At 39.3% G+C, this 24,868-nt stretch overlaps 1 protein-coding gene across 3 annotated transcripts in view; it reads left to right on the forward strand.

The window, feature by feature from the left end:
• VEGFC (vascular endothelial growth factor C) overlaps positions 1-24,868 on the forward strand; it is a 120,415-nt gene that overhangs the window by 31,736 nt on the left and 63,811 nt on the right. Inside the window, exon 1 of one of the 3 annotated variants that reach the window (XM_081960128.1) lies at positions 21,555-22,547. The exons of the other annotated variants lie outside the window; for them this stretch is intronic. Coding sequence (XP_081816254.1) covers positions 22,401-22,547 — 147 coding nt within the window. The 5' untranslated portion in view covers positions 21,555-22,400. Of the gene's footprint in view, positions 1-21,554; positions 22,548-24,868 lie in introns of those variants that run through there. 3 annotated transcript variants of the gene reach the window in all.

A 24,868-nucleotide genomic window follows, 5' to 3' on the forward strand; every position in this document is an offset into this window, starting at 1 on the left:
CTTTTCCTGAAATAATTGTGATTTATAGAGCTGTTTCATGTTATGTACCTCCAAATAGTTCTCAAGTGTACTTGTGAAAATATCTTCTGATATTTGCTGCAAAGGAAACTGGACATTTCTATTTGTTTTTATTCTTTCTTTTTTATTCTTCCTTTTTTCAGCTTTTACACTTTATTATTTTGTGTTAGTTTTTAAGCTGTTTGTAAATACACACACACACACACATGTGTGTGCATATATGTAAATTCATATGGAGACACAGAGAGAGGGAGAGACGTAGAGAGAGAGGGAGAGAGGGGGGGAGAGAGAGACTTCTGAATTTTGTGAAATATACTAGATGCTAAAAGTATCTCATCAATTGTTTTTATTTTTCTATGAAGTTTATTCATAGTTTATTGGCAGACCAAGGATCAAAGGACAAACTATCTTCATGCTTTTTAAAGATTGAAATAGAATTGGGTTCAAAAGTCAGTAAATATAATATTGATTCAGGTTTACTCTACATCTGATAATTATGCAGATTCAATTGCATAAATTCCTATCAGCTTTTTATTACATTCTGGATTTGTCATTTTTCATTAGATCACAGTAAAGCATGCATAGTGAATTCCTTTGAATATAAAACCAAAACCTGATGTATCAGTCAATTCCTTCCTTCACAATGGTTTTAGACATTATATGGAACATATTACTATGCAGATACATAGTTTAAGATTATGCTAATGACTCTTTTGACATTTTTTATTAGGATAAGTATTAAATCTAAGGACAGTTCAATGTATGGTGGCCAAATGTTAGATTCTGCTTGATGGTTCCAAGAGTTACTATTTAACTTAGTATTAATATATCTAAGTTACATTGAAAGGAAGGTTAATTCCTATTCCTGAGAATAGGAAACCAGCAGTTTTCTGTAAACATTAGATCCCTATCTAATATAGCATTAGCAACACTACAAAAGACTTAATTTATCAGTTAAAATATTAAACCATACATTAGTAATTATTTAGATACTACTAATGTATTATTTGCTTAAACCTGATTTTTAAAAAACATTTTTCTGTTATGTTTTTGAAGGAGTGCTGTAGGTTTTTCAGGCACAATTAGGTAAATCTTGGCGGGTGGTTGGCTAAAATATCTTCAATGAGCAATCTTTCCTAAGATGAGCCATCTTCTTTGACCTCTAATTCAGTTTCTTTTTCAGAACTCACTTAGGAGCAGACAAGAAAGAAAGAAAGATAGATTGCAGTTTCTTCATCTTGTTCTTTCTAGTGTGTAGCTCATACTCATTACTAGAGATTAGATTTCACACCTGAACATGTAGCAATAACAATGAATAAAAATGGGTGAGAAGTTGACCTGATTTGTGTGGTACCCTCACCTAACCACAGTCTTCCTTAGACTAAATATTTATGTATTAACAAAAGAAAAGAAATTAAGTCCCAAATACAAAAACAAAATAACAATTTTGATACATTTGTATTTATCAAATGAAAAAAATGTACTGTATGTATTCATTAACAAATAAATACACATTAGAATTAATTCCAATAGTAAATAAAAATATTAAATAGTGTATAACATTGTGACCTACTTAGTTCTTGAGGTTAGCTACCAAAGGTTAGCACTGGACACTGTATTCAGAAACATTGTGTATGCTTTGCTAATTATGCAAAGGTGCCTCAGAATCTCAACAAGATCTTGACCAAGAATTTGTTCAAATCATGCACAAACATAACACCTCTGCTCTTTATTAAGAGAAGAGCTTCTGTTTTCAGCCTCAAAAACCTGAAAAAAATATTGTTTTAATATGATTTGAAGCAATTCTTCAACATTATTTTCAAAGTATAAGAAACCCTACCAATGATAATTATTGTTAGATATTATCATATATCGCAGCAAGTCTCCTCTCTGGTCCGCCGCTACGGCGGGAAACAGGTATCGTTCTGATTGGTCGAGAGGCGTACCCGATCCCTATAAAAGGGGAAACCTCCGGCCACAGAACAAGCTGGATCACTACTACTACTAATAAAGAGCTGATAAGTCACTACGTGTCCGCAGTCTGTTCTCTCGTTGCCCGAATCTAACATTGGCGACGAAGGTGGGATCGAGAGACAGATAGGACGAAGAAAGCTACTTCAGAATCTCAGGATTCGATCCAGCCCAGGAATTCGGCAGAAATTCCGGCAGTCATCTCAGGACACCGCAGCGCAGCAAATTCAAATGAAGAGAAGATGGCGATGCACACTCCCCCCGCTCCATTCGTCCCGACAAACGACGAATGGGAGGCTTTCATGATTTGTTTCGAGTGTTTTCTCGAAGCGAACGAATACACGGGGATAACCGATGCCCGAAAGAAAAACATCTTCCTTGGCTACTGTGGGCGAGAAGTTTTCAACATGGCCAGAGACCTCTCTGCGCCTACTCCGATACAAGCGGTATCATGGACGGCGCTGCAACAAACTCTACAGACTCATTACGCGCCAAAACCTTCCCGCCACGTTTGCCGCCAGGAATTCAACACACAGAACCAGAAGGCGGGAGAATCAATCAACCAATATATTGCAGCCCTACGTAAAGCAGCAACTCACTGCGAGTTCAGGGATCTGGACGAGCATATCCTGGCAAGATTTGTTTGTGGGTTAAGGGACATTTCGCTACAAAAAAGACTGTTGGCAAACCCAAATTTAACCCTACAAATAGCGCTAAACGAAGCAAGGGCATCCGAGTCAGCGAAGAAATCATCAGAAACCATACAACGCGGATTCAACGTAAGCCAGCCAGCACCCAGACACACCAGAGTCCACTACGAGGACACCAACCCCGACTACGAGGATCCCGAGTTCGAGGACAGTCACCTGATGCGGAGCAGTCACATGAGGCCTGGGGGGAGACCTGGATTCCGTTTGCCGCCCTGCGCAAGTTGCGGAGGGAATCACCCCCGGTCTACCTGTCGGTTCAGGAACGTTGTTTGTTCACACTGCAATAAACTTGGGCACATCGCACGAGTGTGCCGGAGCGAAGTCCCTGCCTCACGGCAGCCGCCTACATACCACCAACAGAAGCCCAACCCAGGGGCCTGGCGAAATCAAAAAGGGCGCCCAGAGAGAAATCCACAAGTGTTTACCCAGAGAGACAATTCCCAAAGAGCTGAAAGGGTGTATTCCCAGAGAGATTATACACAAAGAGCTGAGAGAGCGTTCTACCAAGACACTCAACGAGAGTATTTTCAGGATACAGATGCTGAGATAGAGTTGACCCAGAGAGAGGAATTGCGAACGTATCTCACCACAGTAAGTCAGGTCCGCACCAAGCGGCCTAAAAAGCTGAAAGTCACTGTCCTCTTGGAGGGCTCTCCTTGCGAGCTGGAAGTTGACACAGGATCGTCCTTGACGATCATTTCATGGGCTTCCATGAAAAAGGCTATCCCTAGCCTCAAAAAGAGCCAACTACGCGCACCAGACATCCTGCTACGAGACTACCAGGGGAACCAAGTCCCCATCGTGGGCCAAGGCACGTTCCAAATTCGCTTCAAGGACATCGTAGCCCAGCTGCCCGTGACCATCGCCAGCGCTCCGTTACAGAAACTTCTAGGACTAGATTGGTTTGAAGCCTTGGGTTTAGAAGTCACCGGGATCAACGCCGTGGAGAACAGCAGCGCTGAACAGATTTTTAAGGAGTTCGAGGATGTGTTCAGCCCCGGTCTTGGTAAGTATGTGGGTAAACCAATCTCATTCAATTTAGACCCCAAAGTGGCGCCAATCCGACTTAAACCGAGACGAGTGCCTTTTGCACTCCGCCCAAAAATAGATAAAGAGATCGATAAGTTAGTAGAGCAAGGAATCCTTGAGCCGGTGGATCACGTGCGCTGGGAAACTCCCATTGTGACCCCAGTTAAACCAGACGGGTCAGTCCGCATCTGCGCGGACTATAAATGCACAATTAATGTCGCGCTACAACAAAGCGCATATCCTGTGCCAGTAGTACAACACTTATTGCACTCGTTGGGGCCAGGAAAGATATTTGCTAAGTTAGACATGGCACAAGCTTACCAGCAGTTGCCCATGGATAGCGCCACAGCAGAGGCCCAAACTATAGTGACGCACAGAGGAGCATTCAAATGCAACCGGCTACAATTCGGTGTGAGTATTGCTCCAGGTCTGTTCCAGAGCGTCATGGAACGGCTTTTGCAAGGGATACCGGGAGTTGTCCCCTATTTCGACGACATCTTGGTGTCCGCTGCAAACGAGGAGCAACTATTAAAAAGAGTCAGAACTGTTTTGGCCAGAATCAGAGAAAAGGGCCTCCGCCTCAAAAAGGAGAAATGCCAAATTAACGTGCCTAGCGTAGAATTCCTGGGATATAGAATCGATGGTCAGGGAATACACCCCACTTCAAAGAAAATTAAGGCGATCCAGGATGCCCCCACACCACGAAATCAGACCGAGTTGCAGGCCTTCCTCGGACTACGTAACTTCTACAGCGTTTTTCTGAGACAGAAGGCGACCGTTGCTGAGCCATTACATCGACTACTCCAGAGGAACGCAACATGGAGATGGGGACGATCTGAAGCAGCAGCTTTTGCCGCAGTAAAGCGCCTGCTCACCACCGATTCGCTGCTAGTGCAATACAGCCAGACGCTACCGCTGGTATTGACCTGCGACGCATCCCCATTCGGAGTCTGCGCAGTCCTTAGCCACAGGATGCCAAACAGGAACGAAGCACCCATCGCTTTCTACTCCAGGACTCTTTCATCGGCCGAGAGGAATTACAGCCAGATGGACAGGGAAGCGTTAGCTGCTGTAGCTGGAGTAAAACGTTTCCACGAATACCTCTACGGCCGCGATTTTGAACTGATTACAGATCATAAACCGCTGTTGGGACTTTTGGCGGGAAACCGCCCCACACCAGTCTCCCTTTCTCCTCGCATGACCAGGTGGACTGTTTTCCTGGCCGCGTACTCATACAAGTTAATCCATCGACCGGGCTCCACTCTAGGACATGCAGACGCACTCAGCCGTTGCCCACTTCCGGATCTCTTGCCAGACCCCACTCCCGAGGTACCGGTGTTGTTAATTGACTGTTTGGACTCAGGACCAGTTTCTTCTTGCGACGTTGCCAGATTCTCTGCTAGGGACAACATAATAAAGCAAGTTCAAACATGGGTTTGGAGGGGGTGGCCAAAAGGAAACGTGGGCCCGGAATTCAAGCTATTTTGGGGAAAACAAGATGAGCTTTCAGTGTTGCAAGGTTGTTTATTGTGGGGGGATCGAGTTGTTATTCCTTATGCGTTACGTAGAAATGTATTAGAAGCGTTACATATGGGGCATCCGGGGATCGTTAGAATGAAGGCATTAGCAAGAAGTTATGTTTGGTGGCCCAAAATGGACAAAGAAATAGAGGAATGGGTGGCCACTTGCGATCCATGCCAGGAATCGAGACCAGCACCCCCAGAAGCGCCCGCCACAGAATGGGAGAAGCCTAAAGCACCCTGGTCGTGAATACACATCGATTTCGCAGGGCCAGTCTAAGGTCAGACTTTCCTTATAGTTGTGGATGCATACTCCAAATGGCTAGAAGTAGTCCTAATGACTTCAACCACGGCAGAGGCAGTCATTAAGGTTCTACGGCGACTTTTCGCCACTCATGGCCTGCCCGACCTCCTGGTCTCCGATAATGGGCCCCAGTTCACGGCCATGCAATTTGAAACGTACTTAGCAGGTCAGGGAATTCGGCATGCCCTCGTCGCGCCATTCCATCCGGCATCAAACAGACAGGCGGAGAGAATGGTGCGATCCACAAAAGAGGCCCTCGCTAGGATGGGTCCAGGTGATTGGCAAACACGAATTGACCATTACCTCCTAATTCAGCATATTACCCCCAGCGCAACTACGGGTAGGAGCCCCGCTGAACTACTCATGGGCTGCCGTCTACGGTCTCACCTGGACCGTCTTCACACAAATTACTCTGCCACAGCGCCCCCAGACTCTACAAGCAAAATTCGGAGTTTTAGCATAGGGGATTCAGTATACGCCCACAACTATGCAGGGGGAACATTGTGGATGCCGGCAAGGGTCATTGGCATCACGGGTCCATGATCATATCTGCTAGAGCTTGAAGATGGACGAAATTGGAAAAGGCACATCGATCAACTACGAGGTCGCCTGGCACACTCAGACCTGCGGGCTGACGAGGAAAACTATCTGCCAGCACAAAGTCAGCCACTCGAGAGCCCCAACACGGAGAACCATGACACCTACGAGCCTAGGGTAGAACAAGAGGTCGAAAGAGAAACCGAACAACGCCAAAGCAACGAAAGCCTGCAGACCCCCGAACGCGAAGCTGAAAAAGCAACCGATCCTGAAACCACTCCAGATCAACCAGAACTGCGACGATCCACCCGTGTAAGGCAAACACCCACGTATCTTAAGGACTATGTAACTAACTGGAATGCTCCGTCTAAGAGGGGAGGGGTGTTAGATATTAGCATATATCGCAGCAAGTCTCCTCTCTGGTCCGCCGCTACGGCGGGAAACAGGTATCATTCTGATTGGTCAAGAGGCGTACCCGATCCCTATAAAAGGGGAAACCTCCGGCCACAGAACAAGCTGGATCACTACTACTACTAATAAAGAGCTGATAAGTCACTACGTGTCCGCAGTCTGTTCTCTCGTTGCCCGAATCTAACAATTATGGATAGCAATTTCCAGTATCTTACTTACTTTTTTATGTTTAAACCAGATTTAAAGCAAGCTGAACAGATACTAAATCAATGTACTGCAGTATTTCCAGTCAAGAACTGGTCTCTGTAATCTAAATTCTGGTAAGTGTTCACCTGTATCATCTATGATTGGAGACAGCTATTTAAATATAATCCAGAGAATTCAAAAATAGTCCACATGTCTAAATCTAAGGTTACTCGCTTAGAGAACCGTATTCAGCAAAACCATCATCAGAGGTTTTCCAAAAGTCTACAAGAAGTAGTAGTATTGGATCATAAGTTACCAGAACTGATAGGAGAGAAACAAGAAAAAGAAGCACTTAAAGAGTTGCAAGGGTCTGGAAATTTTATAGCAGCTATAAGAAATATTCATTCAGAAGTAGTATTGTGTGAATAAGTAGTATCATAAGTTAATAAACATCCACATAAGCTTCAGCTATTATGAATATTATGAGTGATCCAATTATGTCACTCAGCAACGAAGGATTACATTTACTTCTGGATAAGTCAATTTTCCCAGTAAGCCCTATCCAGGTTATGTTTATGTTTGTGACTATTACAATTATGTTTATTATTTCCTGATTATATATGTATATGGGACACTACTAACATTCCTAGGTTTTTCTGAATGTGAAATTATTTCAGGTTCAAAGTCTCTTCAGGAAGAGTAAGTTTTGCCTTTCTGATACATCACTACTCATCCAGAATTGGACCAACAATTCTCATCTCTCTTTCCCTCTTGTCCTATAAAGGTGGCATAATTCCATGATGTAACTGCTGACTATTCATCATACATCAAAGATTATTTATTCAAACTGTTTCCTTCAGATATGTGGGCTTCAGTTTGTTGGACAACCCTTTTCTATCCATCACATAAAAAAGGGTTACAACACTCAAAACATTTTAGCAGATTCTTGGCTTACTCCTATCCAAATTCCTCATGAAATGAGAAGTTGTTTGGGTAATAATAGAACGGAACTCCAATATGTCTCAGCATGTGTAGGCTCACTTAATAAATGACTACTTCTTTAGTATGAAGAAACAGATAGTATAGAAGGAAAACAGCACTATTTCCTGGGCTTTACAGGATTGAACTTGATCAGGAATCAAGCATAATAACATGTCAGCACCAAGGATTGGCATTTCATTAATACAGATTTCATTATAGTGCCTACCAAGTAAAATATCTTTAGCTGTATTCACACATTGGTAAAGGAGAACACTCCTATGAATGTCATACTTTGCAGAATAAATAAACAGAATAATGTAAGTTAAATATATATTTAACTATCTCAAATATTTCAAGTATCATTGCCTTCCAGGTTACATAGTCTTTACAGTCAGTTTTCATGATTTCTGTGCTATTACTTCGTACATACTTGATATCTCAGTATGTCTGACAGTGAAACAAGCACTAGGTCATTCTTCAATGACCAATTGTTGCTGTTGAATAAACCTATAACATATTTCATATCTATTTTACATTAATCCAAATTATTATTTTTATTCCTCCTTTACCCTAATCCAAATTATTATTGCATGCAACCTGGAAACCAGGGCAAAATTAATTCTTTTTAATGATTAGTGTTAAATTTATGTCTTTCAGCCTGGAATTCACAGGTTTGAAAACAAAAGCTGAAACGGTCAAAGAGCAGATGAAAATTTTATTAGGTTCTATGCACGTGTCCATCTAATGCATCTTTCCTGAATCTGAAGGCACTTCAAAGAGTCTCTCATGCCATTATTACCTTACAGCTTGACTATTGCCATGTACTCTGTATGAATTTATGCAATTGAATCTGCATAATTATCAGATGTAGAGTAAACCTGAATCAATATTATATTTACTGATTTTTGAACCCAATTCTATTTCAATCTTTAAATAGCATGAAGATAGTTTGTCATTTGACCCTTGGTCTGCCAATAAACTATGAATAAACTTCATAGAAAAATAAAAACAATCAATGAGATACTTTTAGCATCTAGTATATTTCACAAAATTCAGTGAAATATATGAAGTGTCTCTCTTCCCCCTCTCTCTCCCTCTCTGTGTCTCCATATGTATTTGTGTGTGTGTGTGTGTGAGAGAGAGAGAGAGAGAGAGAGAGAGAGAGAGAGAGAGAGAGAGAGAGAGAGAGAGAGAGAGAGAGAGAGAGAGAGAGTGAGTGGTGGGTTTCAAAAAAATTTGGAACCTCTTCTGGAGGTGTGGCCTGCTTTGTGGGAGTGGCTTGCCGGCAATGTGACTGAATGGGAATAGCTTGCCAGTCATGTGACTGAGTGGGAGTGGCTTGCCAGCCATGTGACCGAGTAGGAGTGGCTTGCCAGCCATGTGACTGGGTGGGAGTGCCTTGGCAGTCATGTGACCGGATGGGAGTGGCCAAGATGATGTCACTGAATTCTTTGCTCCAATGGATGATCTACAAAAAGATATAAAAAAGGAAATTTATTATTTTGTGCACTTACTACTTAAATAAGATTAAAATAAGTACACAAAACAATAAAAGAGCTACTTACCTTCTGTGTACTACTCTGTAAGTAGCTTACTAATTACAACTTGTATTTCAAAGGGAATACAATACATATTTAATTTTACACATGTTAACAGCTGCTGGAATTATGTTTGCACAACAGTGGAAAAAACAAAGATATGAAAATGAATAAATATTAGAATGTGCAGGAATGAATAAATTGACAATTAAAATCAAGAAGGCTTCGAATACTTTTTCACGTGGGATTTGTTTTATCAATTGCTAAGTAACAGAAACAGCAATTAGAAATCTAAAAGTATGAAAGAAATTAAAATAAATTAAAATAAAACTATTAAAAATATTCTATACACAATAAATAAAATTTGAGATGTAATTCTGAGGCCGGTCATTGTGGAAGGTCCTGATGAGGAGTTCGTGATGACCACGAGGCAGGAGGCATGTAAATTTAATAAATGAAGAAATAAATGCCCTGTGGTCTCGATGGTTTGCTTACAGATGTTTTATTGTCATTGGTGTGAGATACCTAGCTGGGTCATGAAATGTCTGCAAGAACCATGAAGCTCAGGGAACACCAAGGACCCCACTGTCATCTCCTATTCCACTCTTTCTAGCACTGATGATGATGATAATACCTGGTTTGGGTAATGAAACATCTGCAAGAAAACAAGCAAGCTTAGAGAGCACCAAGGACCACACAGTTGTTGCCGCCCTCCTCCTCCTCCTCCTCCTCCTCCTCCTCCTCCTCCTCCTCTCTGTATACCCCATTTTTTCTAGCACTAATGATGACACCTGGTTCGGTAATGAGATGCCTGCAATAAAACCACCAAGTTCAGAGAACACCAAAGGACCCCACAGTCCTCTCCCTCATCTTTTTCCTTTTTGTCCTTCTACTTCTTCTCCTCCTCCTCCCCCCCCAACCCCACTCCCTTTCAGCACTGATGATGTTACCTAGTTTGGTAATGAAAAGTCTGTAAGAAAACCACCAAGCCCAGAAAACAGCAAGGATCCCACTATCCTTCACCTCCTCTTTCTCCTTTTTCTCCTTTTTGTCGTATCTTTCTCCTCCTTCCCCCCAACCCCATTCCCTTTTAGCACTGATGATGTTACTTAGTTTGGTAATGAAAAGTCTACACCAAGCTCAGAGAGCACCCAGGACCCCTCATTACAACCTCATTACCAAATACCACCCGTCTCCCCCTGCTCAGAAAAGGAAGCCCGGGTAAGTCCTTTGCTAGCAGGCAGATTTTAGGACGCCTGCTGCCACCAAAGCACTTTTCTGAGCACGGGGAGACGGACAGTAGTTTGCATGGTGCAGCTGGTGCCTAGGAGGTCCTAGGAGACCGGCCACGCTGCGTAAGCTCCGGCCGCCATCTTCACCCCCGCGCCTGTGCTTTCTGGCAGCCAAGCATCTTAGGCAAGTCCAGGAAACTTGCAAAGGCCTTGCGAAGTCCCTGAAATTGTCAAAGACGCCAGCCATGCCGTGTAAGATCCCGCCACCATCCCCACCCCTACACCCGTGCTTTCTGGCGGCCAGGCATCTTAGGTAAGTCCGGAAAACTTGCAAAGGCCTTGCGAGGTCCCTGAACCTGTCAAAGACGCCAGCCGCACCACGTAAGCTCCCGCTGCCATCCCCAGCCCCGTGCTTTCTGGTGGCCCTGCAGCCCTGCACTATAAGCAAGCCCAGGATCCTTGCAAGGCCGCAAAAGGTCACCGGACTCGCTTATAGTGCAGGGCCGTGGCAGCCTCCTCCCGCCCTTCTAACCGGTTCGGTAAATTTGACGAACCAGTTCTACCGAACCGGTAGGAACCAACCTCTGGTGTGTGTACTTCCAAATACATTTTGAATTACAACTACTTCCTTTTAGCACAGTTTTCTTTTTAATGCTGCATAGGAATGGATGTAAATATATTTTTGTATTAAAATATTCAAATCATAGTAAAGATACATGAAAGCATTTTTCTTGGTAAATGAAGCTACAATAAAAATTGTAAAAAAGATAGATAAATGGCTTAAAATGGGAAAAAAGCATTCAGGGATACTTTCCTCATACTATACACAAGGCATGATAACATAATAATTGTTAGTAGTCCTTCTGAATGGAGATACAGATAACTTTGCTCATTTAGTCAAAATCAGAACTATGAATAGATTTTATTTTTTCTTTCAAAAAAGCATGTTACAAAATTCAGAAATGAATATTAGAACAGAAATTCCAATGGGTTGCCATTAACCTGGTTTGTTGTGTAGCTGCAGTTATTTCTGTAGTGCTGTTCAGAAGTGAATATTAGAACAGAAATTCCAATGGGTTGCCATTAACCTGGTTTGTTGTGTAGCTGCAGTTATTTCTGTAGTGCTGTTCATTCTTGCTTGAGTACTTTATTCATATACAAGTTTCCTCTCCCACCACCATTCCTGCGTGAGTGAGAGTATTGAAATTTGAATGTAATAAGTTTTCTGAAGTGTAGCAATATAAAGACCAGCAATTAGAGACTACGAAGTATATTAATATTTCCTATGTTTCAGAGAAGAGGATAGAATCAACAGACACACAAAGGAAGATTTATCATGAATTTGGGAGTCACAGGATGATCATTTTATATTCTGGAGTCAGTTTCTTGCATCAGTGCTTAACTAATTTTCTACGGCTATATACTAAGACAGAAAGTGGAAAAACTCAGAGTATAAAAATATAGAGCATTGTTATTACTGAACTTTTTGCTCTCTTTCAAATTAAGTGAATTTTCTACTAGCTTTTAATCCACATCCCTACTTAACCAGTGGCATCTGGTTCGAGTAGCAATTAGTTTATAGCATAGAATATATTTATTTATATCTCACCTTTATCATTTTTACAAATAACTCAAGTTGGTGAACATATTCAACTTATCTTTGTCATCCTATTTTCTCCACAACAATCCTGTAAAGTGAGTGGGGCTGAGAAACTAATGACATTTATTATTGCTTCACTTTTCTGATACACTTTTAAAAGTGAATTATACCATAATATCAGAGAACATTAATTATTTTTCAACTGTTTGAAAAGCTTAAAGTTACTCATTACAATGGATGCAATGCTTTGCTTATAGTTAGAGATAGTCCTATTCCTCCTAATATTTTTATGAATGTATAATATGACAAAATAACATCAAAAAATACAAAATTAGATTATGTTTGTTGTTAGATACTGGTGTAGTTTTTTTAGTGTCTAATAAATAATTTAATCTATAATACCTATTTAACTTTGCGTTAAAGTAACTTGACAATCTCATTTTAAATTGAAATCATTGAATTAGAAGTAAAGTAGTCTCAGTGGCTTAATTGGTCTAAACAGATGTTTGGCAGGAGAATATCAGAAGAATACTGCTAGACGTTTGCAACAAATCACAGGAAATTCTTACAAAATTGCTATATTAGAATATTGCAAATATTGTATTTTCAGTGGCTTTGATTAAGAACTAGGAAATGAAACCTCTATTATTTTACTGCTGTCTGTAAAAAAATAAACTTGATGAAAGGACTATGTTCTTTGTAATATCTGAATTGCATTTATATGAAATAGTAACATTTTTATTTTGAATTAACATTTAACTTACACTTCATAGTGAAATACTATAAGCCTCAAGTCCTAATAGGATTTTCTCAGGATAGATGTGCTTCAGATAAAAGCCTGAAGCATTCGGATAGCTGAAATAGAGTACATATTTAAAGGATTTCTCCACTGTGATCTTGTTGTATATGTTCCTTTTTTTCTCTGAAGTTAAAATAAAATCCAAATGTCACATGCTATTAATCTTAAGGGACTTAAGTCTAACCAATAACAAGGAGGAGACTATAGGATTGGCAGAAAGCCATTATCAACTGCCAAACGATTAGTGAGGCCTTGGCTTTTTGATAGTCATACGTCATAGAAATTCTCGCATAAGGCTCAAATCAGCGGAACCATACAACAATAAAGAGGCTACAGGGCGCATGGCCTCTGCTACCCAATTCAGTAATACAGAGCTAAAATGGAATTCACCAGGACCTGTCAGCTAGGAAATATCTCAGTTCAATGTTATTCCACCAAAAGTAAAATGAAAAAAAAAAAATCTATTTTTCTAGACATATATTTTTTTAGATATGTTTTAAAATTAAACATTTGTTAAAAGTTTTAATATAATCTATTTCTTAAAATAGATTATAATTTTTAAATAAGATAATTAAATAATTTTGAATATTTAACCCTCTGGAATGACCTCCCCCCAGACATTCGAACTACCACCGACCTCCGTTCCTTCCGGCAAAAGTTAAAGACTCACCTATTTCAATCAGCTGGCCTGGCACTTTCTTAGTTTTACCTCCCGGGATTTATTTATTTTAATTGGGTTTGGGGTTTTATAGGCTTTTAACGTATTATATTTATTATTCTATTACAGTCTCACAACCTCCTTCACCAGTATTAATTTAATTGTTTATGTATATATTTTACAACGTATTTTAGTGACTGTACACCGCCCCGAGTCCTCTCCGGGAGAGGGGGCGGTCTATAAGTGTGAATAATAAATAAATAAATAAATAAAAAGTAGCTGTTTCAGCCTAGACTAAAAGAAATGGAACCCAATAAGTTTCTAGTTATTAAAAATCCAAGTAAGCATGTAAACAATTTATAAATAGTCAACGTGCATAGAAAGAGTTAAATATTCAAAATTATTTAATTATCTTATTTAAAAATTATAATTGACATTAGATTTTCTAATTATTTCTGGCAATTTTCTTTTTTTCAAACAATTGATTTTAAAGTTCTCTATATCTACATATCTAGCAAAACAGATCTGTGTGGAAGTGACAGTTTTCAATGTGATTAATCATTTATAATTTCAATTTTGTTCAAGTTGTATGTAGTATGAATAGTGTTATTTTATTTAAATATTTATGAACATGATAGTAAGTCCCAAAATTAAAAATAAAATAGTCCAGCGAGAAGATTAAAAAGCAAACTGCAATGGAAATGTACTTTATGTCAAAGGAAAAATCCATAAACATTATACTAGGAAGTCTCATTTTTGCCAAAAATTCTTCTTCTCGAGTCTTTTTGGATACTAGATCTTAATATTCATTACTAATTGTCAAAGTGATTACAATTAATCAGTGGAAAAGCTAGCCTCCAGAAGTTGTGAATGCCCCAACACTGGAAGTCTTTAAGAAGATGTTGGATAGCCATCTGTCTGAAACAGTATAGGGTTTCCTGCCTAGGCAGGGGATTGGACTAGAAGACCTACAAGGTCCCTTCCAACTCTACTATTGTATTGTATTGTAAATTATTTTACTCCATAAATTTATCTTAAATAGCAAATCAGATTATATATTCTATTCCAGAACACCTGATTTATTCATCTCATTTTTTATACTGGATTTGCATACAACCAACTTAAGATGGTGTTTCCAGGTTGATGCTCCAAGCATCAAGCATCAGTTTATACATTAATAATAATATATTACTACTTTATTACTTATTTCAAGATGGTTTAAAACTATAATTCAAACAGCAATAAATACATTGAACACAGCTCCTGGGGAATCACTTTCCCTAGAATTAAACTTTTATATCTGAATAGGTCTGGTGATATTGCATTATTTAGACTCTTATGGTGGCTTCATAGAAATATTAAAAGTTAAAAGATTAAAGAAAATAAAACGTATACTTATGAAACTCCATAATGCAAGGTATAAAGCAAACCTAGACCAAGTGGAAAACTTCCAGCAACCCTAATTTTAATTTACATGTAAAATATGCAATTGTGTGTGTTAAGACCCATTCACATATGAATCTACAAAGAAGGGGTTCCAGTTTGTCTACAGTTTAATCCTTTGTCTATTTAACCTAATGGCTAAACCAGCCATCTATTTAACAGAAAAACTGTCTTACAGAGTTGCTCCTGCTAAGTGAATAATACAGTCAATTATAGAAAAAAGGATTTAGGAAAATATTACAAAGGGTTAACTTTTTGTTCTAAAAATAATGTGTATAAAAGTTTTATTAACCAATATGTTAAACTGTAGTTGTTCAGATTATGACATAATCTATTCAGTGGTTTTGGCAAAGCCTGTTTAAGATCTGATATTTTGACTTGCAGAAGGGTTGGCCTATTTCCTGCCATTCCCTTTCTATTTTGTTCATGATCCGTGACACAAAAATAAAAACTTCTAATTGAAATGTAAGGTAGAGCAACCACAATTGTTGGTGAATGGTAAAAATGTGCTTCTTTTAAAATCTAAATCACTGGTATGAATTTCGAATCTGCTCAGAAAAGGGGTGGGGGTGAGTCATGTAAGAATTAAGACTTAATTGTTCGCTATTGATTATGACCAAATCAAGGACATCTAATCTCATCTCATGCAAGGGAAAAGAGGTAGGCAAACCAGAATTAGATGCCGACATCTACTTTTATCTATGATTGACCCATCCCTTTTTCTGACCTCCTGATGAAATGGCCACTAATGCAATAGATCCAAATAAAATGAAAATATGACTTTCTAAGGAACAAAATGTACATGTTTCGTAAACTGAGAAGGGAATGATTAAAAAAAGAACTCCTGTAATCTCCTAATTTAAAGTGCAGATTTGGATTTTAAAGTAAGCATTTAAAAAATTGAGATTTAGATTAAGGTATAGTTCTCATTATGCACTACAGAGATTATAAAGTATATTATCCTTTTGATTTTTTTTAAAAGCTAAAGCTTTAGTTTTATTGCATTTAATTACTAATTCTAATTCTGAATCATATAAACATTTAACAGGTTTGCATAAAACTAATCTAACTTCTACAAAGCTTTCTGATACCTTTCTGTGTATTATCTCAAAACAGAATTCTTTGTGGTCATTTTCATGTATCACAAGATTTCAGCCTATACACTATATACAATACATAACTGAAAAGTCCAAAATGTATAACTAATTTGATACTTTTTTTCTGTGCCTCAGTTGACATATATAGTTTCAATCATTTTGTGTATAACTGAAAAAAGTGATGGTTGTAGTTCTGTTAAGGAACATGTTGAAAATTAGGACTTTTAGGCCTTCTTGTAATTTCAATTGTCTATTAAACCAAGTCTTCCTTAGTTAACTACAAATTACAGTACATGAATTAACTACAGATGAGACAAACTTAATGTTATTGTGTGTGTGTGTGTGTGTGTGTGTGTGTGTGTGTGTGTGTGTTACAACCCCTGGTATGCCTAAATATGGGAGGAAGGTCACTACTCCCTCTTTCTGTACTTCGGCTCATCACAGAAGACCATGCAGGCAGAAAACCATATTTTTATTTTTAATGTTGCCTTTTTATATTTGTGTTGTATTTGTACTGATAAATAAATAAAGGGAGACTAGTATTCCTTATATAAATATAAGGTTCAAATCCCAGTAAGGGTATGGCTAGCTGATGAGAGCTAATTAGCTTGAAATAGATCTATACTAGTCTCCCTTTATTTATTTATCAGTACAAATACAACACACACAGAGACACAGACACACAGACACACACAGACACACAGACACACACACACAGACAGACAGACAGACACACACACACACATATATATGTCTTTGGTTGTTCGGGTTTTCTCCCGCGTAGAATTGGAAGTATCTTCACGACGTTTCGATGAAGTCTCATTCATCATCTTCAGGCTGGTGCTTCCGGCTTGGTGCTTCCGGCTTGGTGCTTCTACGCGGGAGAAAACCCGAACAACCAAAGACGTACATACAAACACCCGCGAAAACCTCAGAAAAAATATACATACATACATACATACATACATACATACTTACATACATACATACATACATACATACATACATACATACATACATATATATATATATATATATATATATATATATATATAAACACATGTGTAACTATAACCCAGGAACAAAAAAATAGACTCTCATTTCATAAAAACCATTAAAAATGATTGACAATTATTTTTAAATCACAAATACTATGCATCTTTCAAAAGTGAAACTTTAGCAATGTATTATGTCTTGCATAAAATTGCCAAAGGGCTATGCATTTCTTTTTTCCAGTAGTTCTTAATCATCTTGATTTGTAAATTTGACTGATATAGATCCATCTTCTTGTACAATAATTGAACTGTTCAATGCTAAGCAACTTTATTTTAACAATAGATTTATTCATGTCTATTTTTGTCATAAAGGGCAAAACAATATGAAATTAATGTTTTTAAAAATAATTTAAAAAGAAATACATTATTCTGGCTTGTATCCACTTATTTGGTGTAGTTTCTTGTCCCATTCCAAACCTTTATTACTTCACTATTGGAGTTAGTATTAAAGCATGGAAGTAATTGATAATTTATAAGAAAGCTTAAGCCCATGCCATTTATGGCTTTATTTAGACAAAACCAGGACATCAAATTGAATCTGAATGGCAGAAAGTAGATAAAAATTATCTGGTGATCTCACTCCTTCCGAGACAGGCAACAGGATTTTGTGCTAGCTGATGTTTCTCATCTAGCAAGAACATTTGAGTGCCAAATACCTGTGGTTCTTTAAATCCAATCACTAAGGAAACGCATGAACCCTTATATTTGTCTGATGATCTGTTACCTAAATCTCTGGTTCCTAAAAGAATCAACAACCCTCCTCTCCCTGCCCTTTTTTTAAAAAGGGAAATAAATTATACCTTCTGTGGTATATGAAACTCTGTGCTTTCTTTCCAGAGTGAGCCAACTGGACCCTGAGCTAGGCCAGATAGATAAAAACATCCATTGTGTATAAGATTGTGGCTCAGCTTTATGCAAAAGATGCTATTCTGATCCAGAATAGCACTACAATGTAAATATTATCATTAGGCTGTAAAGCTGCGTCCAAGATCAGTATTTCTAGTGCACAGAAAAATCACATAATGTACAACCCTTCTATGCGTATCAGAGAGGGTCCAGCACTGGGCAGCAGAGACGGAGGACATGCCAGTCTCCATGCTAAATGCACTGAGGCAAATGGAGCTGAGCCTCAGCAATGTGTTTCCTAGAGGCCAGGACTGAAGCAGCCTCTGAAAGGCGTAGGCTCAGGACCAAAGCAAACATACAGTGCCTAGAAGTAGGAAATATTGACAACAACTATGTTTATTATTTGGTTTTATAATTGAATACTATCTTGATGGAACCCAGACACTGATAACTTAGATGAAGATGTTTAGAATATTAAACATGGATTAAATTTTGTCTTACGATGGAGCAGAATTGAATTGAATTGAATTTATTGAATTTATAGACCGCCCCCTCTCCCCGAGGGGACTCGGGGCGGTGTACAGACAGCAAGCTAAAAACCATGTACAAAATAAATAATGTTAAATACCCCTAAAATCAGATTAAATGTTAGGCTGTACAGTAATAAAAATTAAAAAGCAACCTAAAAAGACTACCCGTAAAAATTTAAAATACAGGCTAGAAAGATTAAAACTACGGTTAGGCCAGGCCAGCTAAGTTGAACAGGTGGGTCTTCAGTTTCTTGCGGAAGGAGCGGAGATCGGTGGTTATTCTAATGTCGGGGGGGAGGTCATTCCAGAGGGTCGGGCCCATCACAGAGAAGGCCCTACTCCTTGGCGTCGCCCGCTGGCACTGCCTAGTGGACGGCACCTGGAGGAGTCCCTCTCTGTGAGAGCGAATTGGTCGCAGGGATGTATGGGGTAGGATGCGATCAAAGGATGTGAGAAGAGTTTGAAATAATCGTCTTGCATAAGATAAAGGACTGTTTTTGATGATGATGTTTGTCTCTGATGAAAAGGGTACATTTCTTTCCAAACATTTTGGGAGCTGCCATATATGTTCCTCAATCCAAGAAGTTTAGGATAATTTCTACTGGTTAATCCAGTGTGCATCTTTCCCAAAGAAGAGACCTTGTTCCAAACCATCTATGTTTTCCCTCAATTTATGACCATTTGTTTAAATGGTTATAAAGTTATAATATCCTTGCAAAAGGGGACTTACGACTTGTACACATACCTATGACTGCTACACCACCCCAGGCACAGTCATGTGATTGCAATTTGGGCGTTTGTAACCAGCTTGCATTTACAACTGATCGTAACATCCTGCAGCCACGAGATTTGTGATCTTTCTTGCCAATATCTGGCAGAAAAAACCCCCACTGGAGAAGCTGGATTTGTTCAATGGCTAGGTGAGTCGTTTAACAACTGCCATATTGTCATAAAATGGGGCCTGACTCAATTTATGATCGCAACAGAAATTCCACTCCCAATCTAAGTCCACAAGTCCCATATTTCATGTTGGACAAAGTGGAAAATTTCTTTTTTCTTTTCTTTTATACAATCCTTGCAGTTTAAAAAGAAAGAAATATGAGCAAGCAGAGATAATAACTAAGGTGACCAACCATCCTCCGTTAGGGAGGACAGTCCTTCTTTTGTAAGTTCTGTCCTCCCTTGAAAAGTGTCCTCCTACATGTCCTCCTTTTTGATATTTGAAGGCTAATCTGTTGCGCGTTATGTGACGTATTTGTATTTGAAATGACAATTCGTCAAGACTCGGTATAGTGCGGTATAAGACTCGATTATGAGATGCATGCGCTCCACATGGGAGACCTTGAGAGCGCCGCGTGCAAGTGGCTTTGTTTACTTCTTACCGAAACACAACATGGCACATATGCACGCAGTAGACTCACGGCACGTCGGCAATTGAATGACTCATGGTAATTATTTCTTTCTCAGTGAATATTCAATTATACAGAGGTAAGTACAATTCACGTTTTATTAAACAGTTTTTAATGGTGTTTTTTTTACTTCATCGCAAGTATATTGAACAGATATTGAATCTTGTGTTGAATTTTTATCTAAAGAAATGCTAGACGTTAAAATAGACGACAATTGTCTCTTTGAAGAAATTAGAAGACTGAATGTATATTTAAATTCTGAAAAATTAATACAATGGGAAAATCAATATGTTGAAATTGATAAAAGATGGGTGGATATTTTCAGCCATTTCAAAAATGAACATATTCCATGTGAACATTTATTTATACTTGTTCAATTTACGTTGTGCTGCCCTGGAACTAATGCAGCAGTTGAAAGAGTCTTTTTCAATTGCCAATGATTTTTCGACAAGTGAGAAATCGGGATTGAATGTTGATACTCTAGCTGCAGCACTTGCCGTAAAATTCAATATGAAGGATATTTCTTGTTCAGATATTTCCAATATATTGTTAGAAGATGATACATTGACAAAAAATATTAATTCAATGGAAAAGTACTCATTTAAATGATAATTAACAGGCATGTAAGCATAATTACAATATAAAATGTTGCAAATGTTTTATTATGCATATATCATATTTTAGTGTATTATTGTTGCAATGAATAAAATATTTCTTTTCTTTATGATATATTTTTTCCAATTTATTTGTCCTCCTTTTCATTGTAAAAAAGTTGGTCACCTTATAATAACTCAAATATCCTGGACAGCCCTAGGATATCCTATCGAAACAGAAATATCCTATCTAAACAGAAAGCTTGTATCTCTACCAAGAAAGAGCGAATGGTCTTTAGAAAGCCTCCTTCTACCACAGTCCTATCATCTCCTGCCATTTCTCCAACCTAAGACATGTGAAGAAAGTAAGGAGAGCAGTGGCTTACTCATGGGTGGGCATCTAAAAAAGGTCTCAGCAAATGATGTCCGTCTACATACACCCTTTAAAGTCTAAAGTTTGAACAACAGAGTTTGGATCTAACAGAGCTTTATTTGCATGAATTAACTGGATTACTATTAGAGATCATAGTGTAGCGGTTAAAAATCACTCCCCCAAATGGTCTGTTGCTCAAATCTTTTTAAGTGAACATGCAGAAGCTTTCACAACCTTTTATCAATCCTCTGATTTTTTCTTGCATGGCACAACAGAGTAGCTACACCGTGTCCTTACTGTGGCACAGTGCAGAAGCCTTGCCAAAGAACCAAGTGAAATTAGTGTCCCTACAGGCCACGCTAAAAACCAAAACCCTGGAACGACCTACAGAAGAAGGCATAAGCATCTTCTGAGATCGGCTTCCAGGTATATCAGGCGGAAATCACTCTTCTGCTAAGCTCAAAGGTAAATGACAGGTAGCTCTGCCGGGGGCGGCGCCAGGAGGTCCTGCGGAAGAAAGACTTGGATCCTGGGCCTCGGAGAGGTGCTGCCTGAAGGGCGAGCCGTCTTCCTTCCTCCCCCTCCTTTGCGGCACTCTTAAGGTCCCAAATAACCGGAGACCTGGCTAGTCTAAGCAGTGGAGAGACGGAGCAGCAGATCTCTGGCCCGGAGGAGCAGCAGCAGAAGCAGCAGAGGCAGCAGCTTCGAAGGAAGCGCGTGCACTTCAGCAGCGCGTGGCTCGGGTTTCTTGGCGAGCCTTGGCCCGGGCCCGGCGCGCGAGCCTCCCGTCTCGCGTTTCCTCGTCTTTGGGGAAAAGTCTACGAGGCGAGCGGCTACTTGTGGGAAAGTGCAGCACAGACGAAGGAAGAGGAGGAGGGAAAGGCGGCGAGGCAGGGAGGGGTGAGAACTCAAGAAACACACGACCCGGGCGCCTTCCGTCCTTTCTCTTTCCTTCCCTCCCTTTCCTTCCCTCACCAGCCACTCGCTCTCAGGCAGAGGGCGCTTTAGCCATGCCCGCCCGCCCCTGCGGTTACCGCTGCCGCACAGCTCCACGCGTTGGAGAGACTCCCGCTGCCCGTCCTCTGCTAGCGCGGCTGCCACTGACAAGGCACCCGAAGAAGCGAGGAGGTAACTGAAGCCGGCTGCTGCCCCTACCCAGCTGGCTGGCATAGAGCCCCCTGGCGGGGCCGGGGGGCTGAAGAGGACACTTTCCACCTTTCTTTTGCCTCGGAAACTCCGTTGACCTTCCCTCAGCTACCGGGGGAGCCCGGTTCGGATGTCCGGTTTCTTAAAGTCCCTTTTCCCCTAATCAACCCCACGCAACTTTGGAAGAAGACAAACGGGAGGTGAAAAAAAGAAAACGCGACCGCCGAGAGAGCGAGCGAGCGAGCGGGCCAGCCAGCAGGCGAAGGGGCCGGCGGGGGTTTCGTGGCCCCTTCCTTCGCTCCATCCCGGGAGAGCCCGCTGCTTAGCGAGTGCCAGGAGTGGAGGGGAGCCCCACAGCGTCAACCACACGCTGTCTTTACGGCTTCTGCGGTCGCGCTTGCCGCCTTTTGCACAATGCACTTGCTGGGATTATTCTCTTTGGGTTGCTATCTGGCTGCTGCTGCCGTCGTGCTGTTAGTTGCTCGCGAGCCTGCGATAGCTGCTGCCTACGAATCCGGGCAGGGCTACTACGAGGAGGAGCCCGATTTGGGGGAGGCAAAGGTAAGCGGGGCCCCCAGTTACTGGCCTGCCCCAGGACGAAATGACTTCACTTCGCGCTAGCTCCCAAGCATCATGTGATGCAATCACTTGATCTAGATTAAGCGCCCCTCCAGTACATGCCCGCCCTGACAGCTGCTTTAAAAACAGAATGATCTGTTGGTTGCTACTCCGGCTGGAAGGTGGAATTAAGATTTAGAATCGTCCATACGGATATTGAGTGTGGCTCCTAGCTCGGAGTCTACTCACATTGAGTTGATACCTGTAAATATTCGCCACATGTTTTGATTTGATAATTCTTTGCTCTGTTTTTGTTAGGCGATTATAAAGGTAATTCTTGGCATGCTCAGTGAAAGCAAACATTACAGTTCCTGAAGATGTGAGGATCAGTAACCCTAGTTATTTTTTCTCTTATCTATTGTTTGCATAAGACTAAGTAAGTACTAAAGAGACAGATAAAGTCTTGGAAGTCCCATTACTTCCCAAAGTGTGCATGAGATGGTTTACACTAGTAAAAGTCTGGGTATGTACTAATGATACCTCTGCTAGAAGTAACTGCTTTATGATAACTTCCTAGCGTCTTTATCAAGGGCAAAGCTGTAAGATTACATGCTACTCCTCAAAGTGAAATCAGTAGCTGCTGACTTCAGTATGTAAAAGTTTTGGAAAGCTAGTGTACAAAGCTAAATATTGCAATTTTGACAACAATTTCCAAATAGGAAAAAGAACAATACTTATACTGTCCTTCACTTTTTCAAGAATGTAATCAAAATTATTTCTGGACGTTAACCTGACCTTTGCATTTGACAGTGATAGTGCTCACCTAATTCTTGGTTACCCTGGTTTATTGGTGTTAGATAAAGAGTTCTACTTTATTGAACAGTAAGGTATTAAGATAAAAAGAATTAAGATGTGAAATTATATATACAGTATATATAGGTTTTTAAATGTGATTAGATTGTCTGCCGGTATTAACTTTAAATATAGACTAATATGAACTTTTCATATTTACACAAAATAACCACCCAATAAATCTATTAAGAGGATTTACTTGATTTTAAAAGAATATAATCCAAACTTATTTAATTTTTTTAATGTACATAATTTGCATATAATCCTCCTATGTTTATGAAATAGGCATATGTTTTGTGTAGGCCTGCTACAATTGTTTAGTGTTCATGAATACAGATCTTTCCTTTTAACAGAACATTTCCATACCTGTGGATACTTCATTTGCTGTTGCTCTTGGCTGTCAGTTTAAATGTGATTTCTAAACTAGAGATATTGTGATATTTTTAGACAACTTTAAATCATTTCAGGTCTGATGATTGAACAGATAACTAATCTACTTAGCTAATGATCAATCTAATTTACCAATTTCCTAAATGTTGAGGGTTAAAAATAAATTATTTTTTACATAATTTTACAAATCAGTTGACAATAATTAAACAATAATGTGTTTAATTATTAATCAGAGATTAATTATTTGAAAATTATATAGTTTATGTAATTTTTAAAACCAATTGGAAGCTGAAAAGTATCCAACGAAGAAGGTGTTCTATCATAAACTTACGTCAATAAATATTGTGGAAAATCTCCTCCACAATCTGCCCTGTACTTTCTAAAGCTAAGTGACTATGCAATAAACTTAGGCTAATCAGAGACACTGAAAGAAGACTAATAGTACACTTAAAATAGCATACAATTTTCCTGGATTAGGGATAAGAATTAATGGTTGGAACGCAGAGAGGAGGAATGTATTTGAAGGGTTAAATGCTCTTTTCGCCAATTGTTTTCTAGTTGGGCATTTTTTCCCCATCTATTAACTAACAATATCAATGACTTAAGTAGAATTTCAATGAAAATATTTTGAAGAATCGGCCCTTACTGATTTTCCATATTTGCCTCTCTAAAATGAGAAATGACTAGAGATAAATTCTGAAGGTATTAGAAAAGATTAGCTAAGTACACTGTAAGCAATCATTTTGAGGAAAATTTGACTATGCTGTCAACGTAAGTTTTCTTTTTTTTTTTAAGTAGAAAAAAATGAATGCTTGATCTTCATCTGTTGGTTGAATATATACTTTCTTTACCAGCTTTTTCTTCATATATGCCGTTTTTTCCAATAAATATGACTGTTTAATTACATTGTGCCTTCCATAAATAGATTATTATTTCTATATTAGATATTACAAAGTTTCTGTGTTGTTTCTTAATATTTGTAACTACTGATTATATTAAATACTCATTGGACAGCACCTTTGCAGTGGCCTCTGCAGTATACATTGAATGTAAATCATATTCATAAGGATAGCTTATAAACC

The sequence above is a fragment of the Natrix helvetica genome, assembly GCF_964273705.1.
Source record: "Natrix helvetica genome assembly, chromosome: 7".
Taxonomy (NCBI): domain Eukaryota; kingdom Metazoa; phylum Chordata; class Lepidosauria; order Squamata; family Natricidae; genus Natrix; species Natrix helvetica.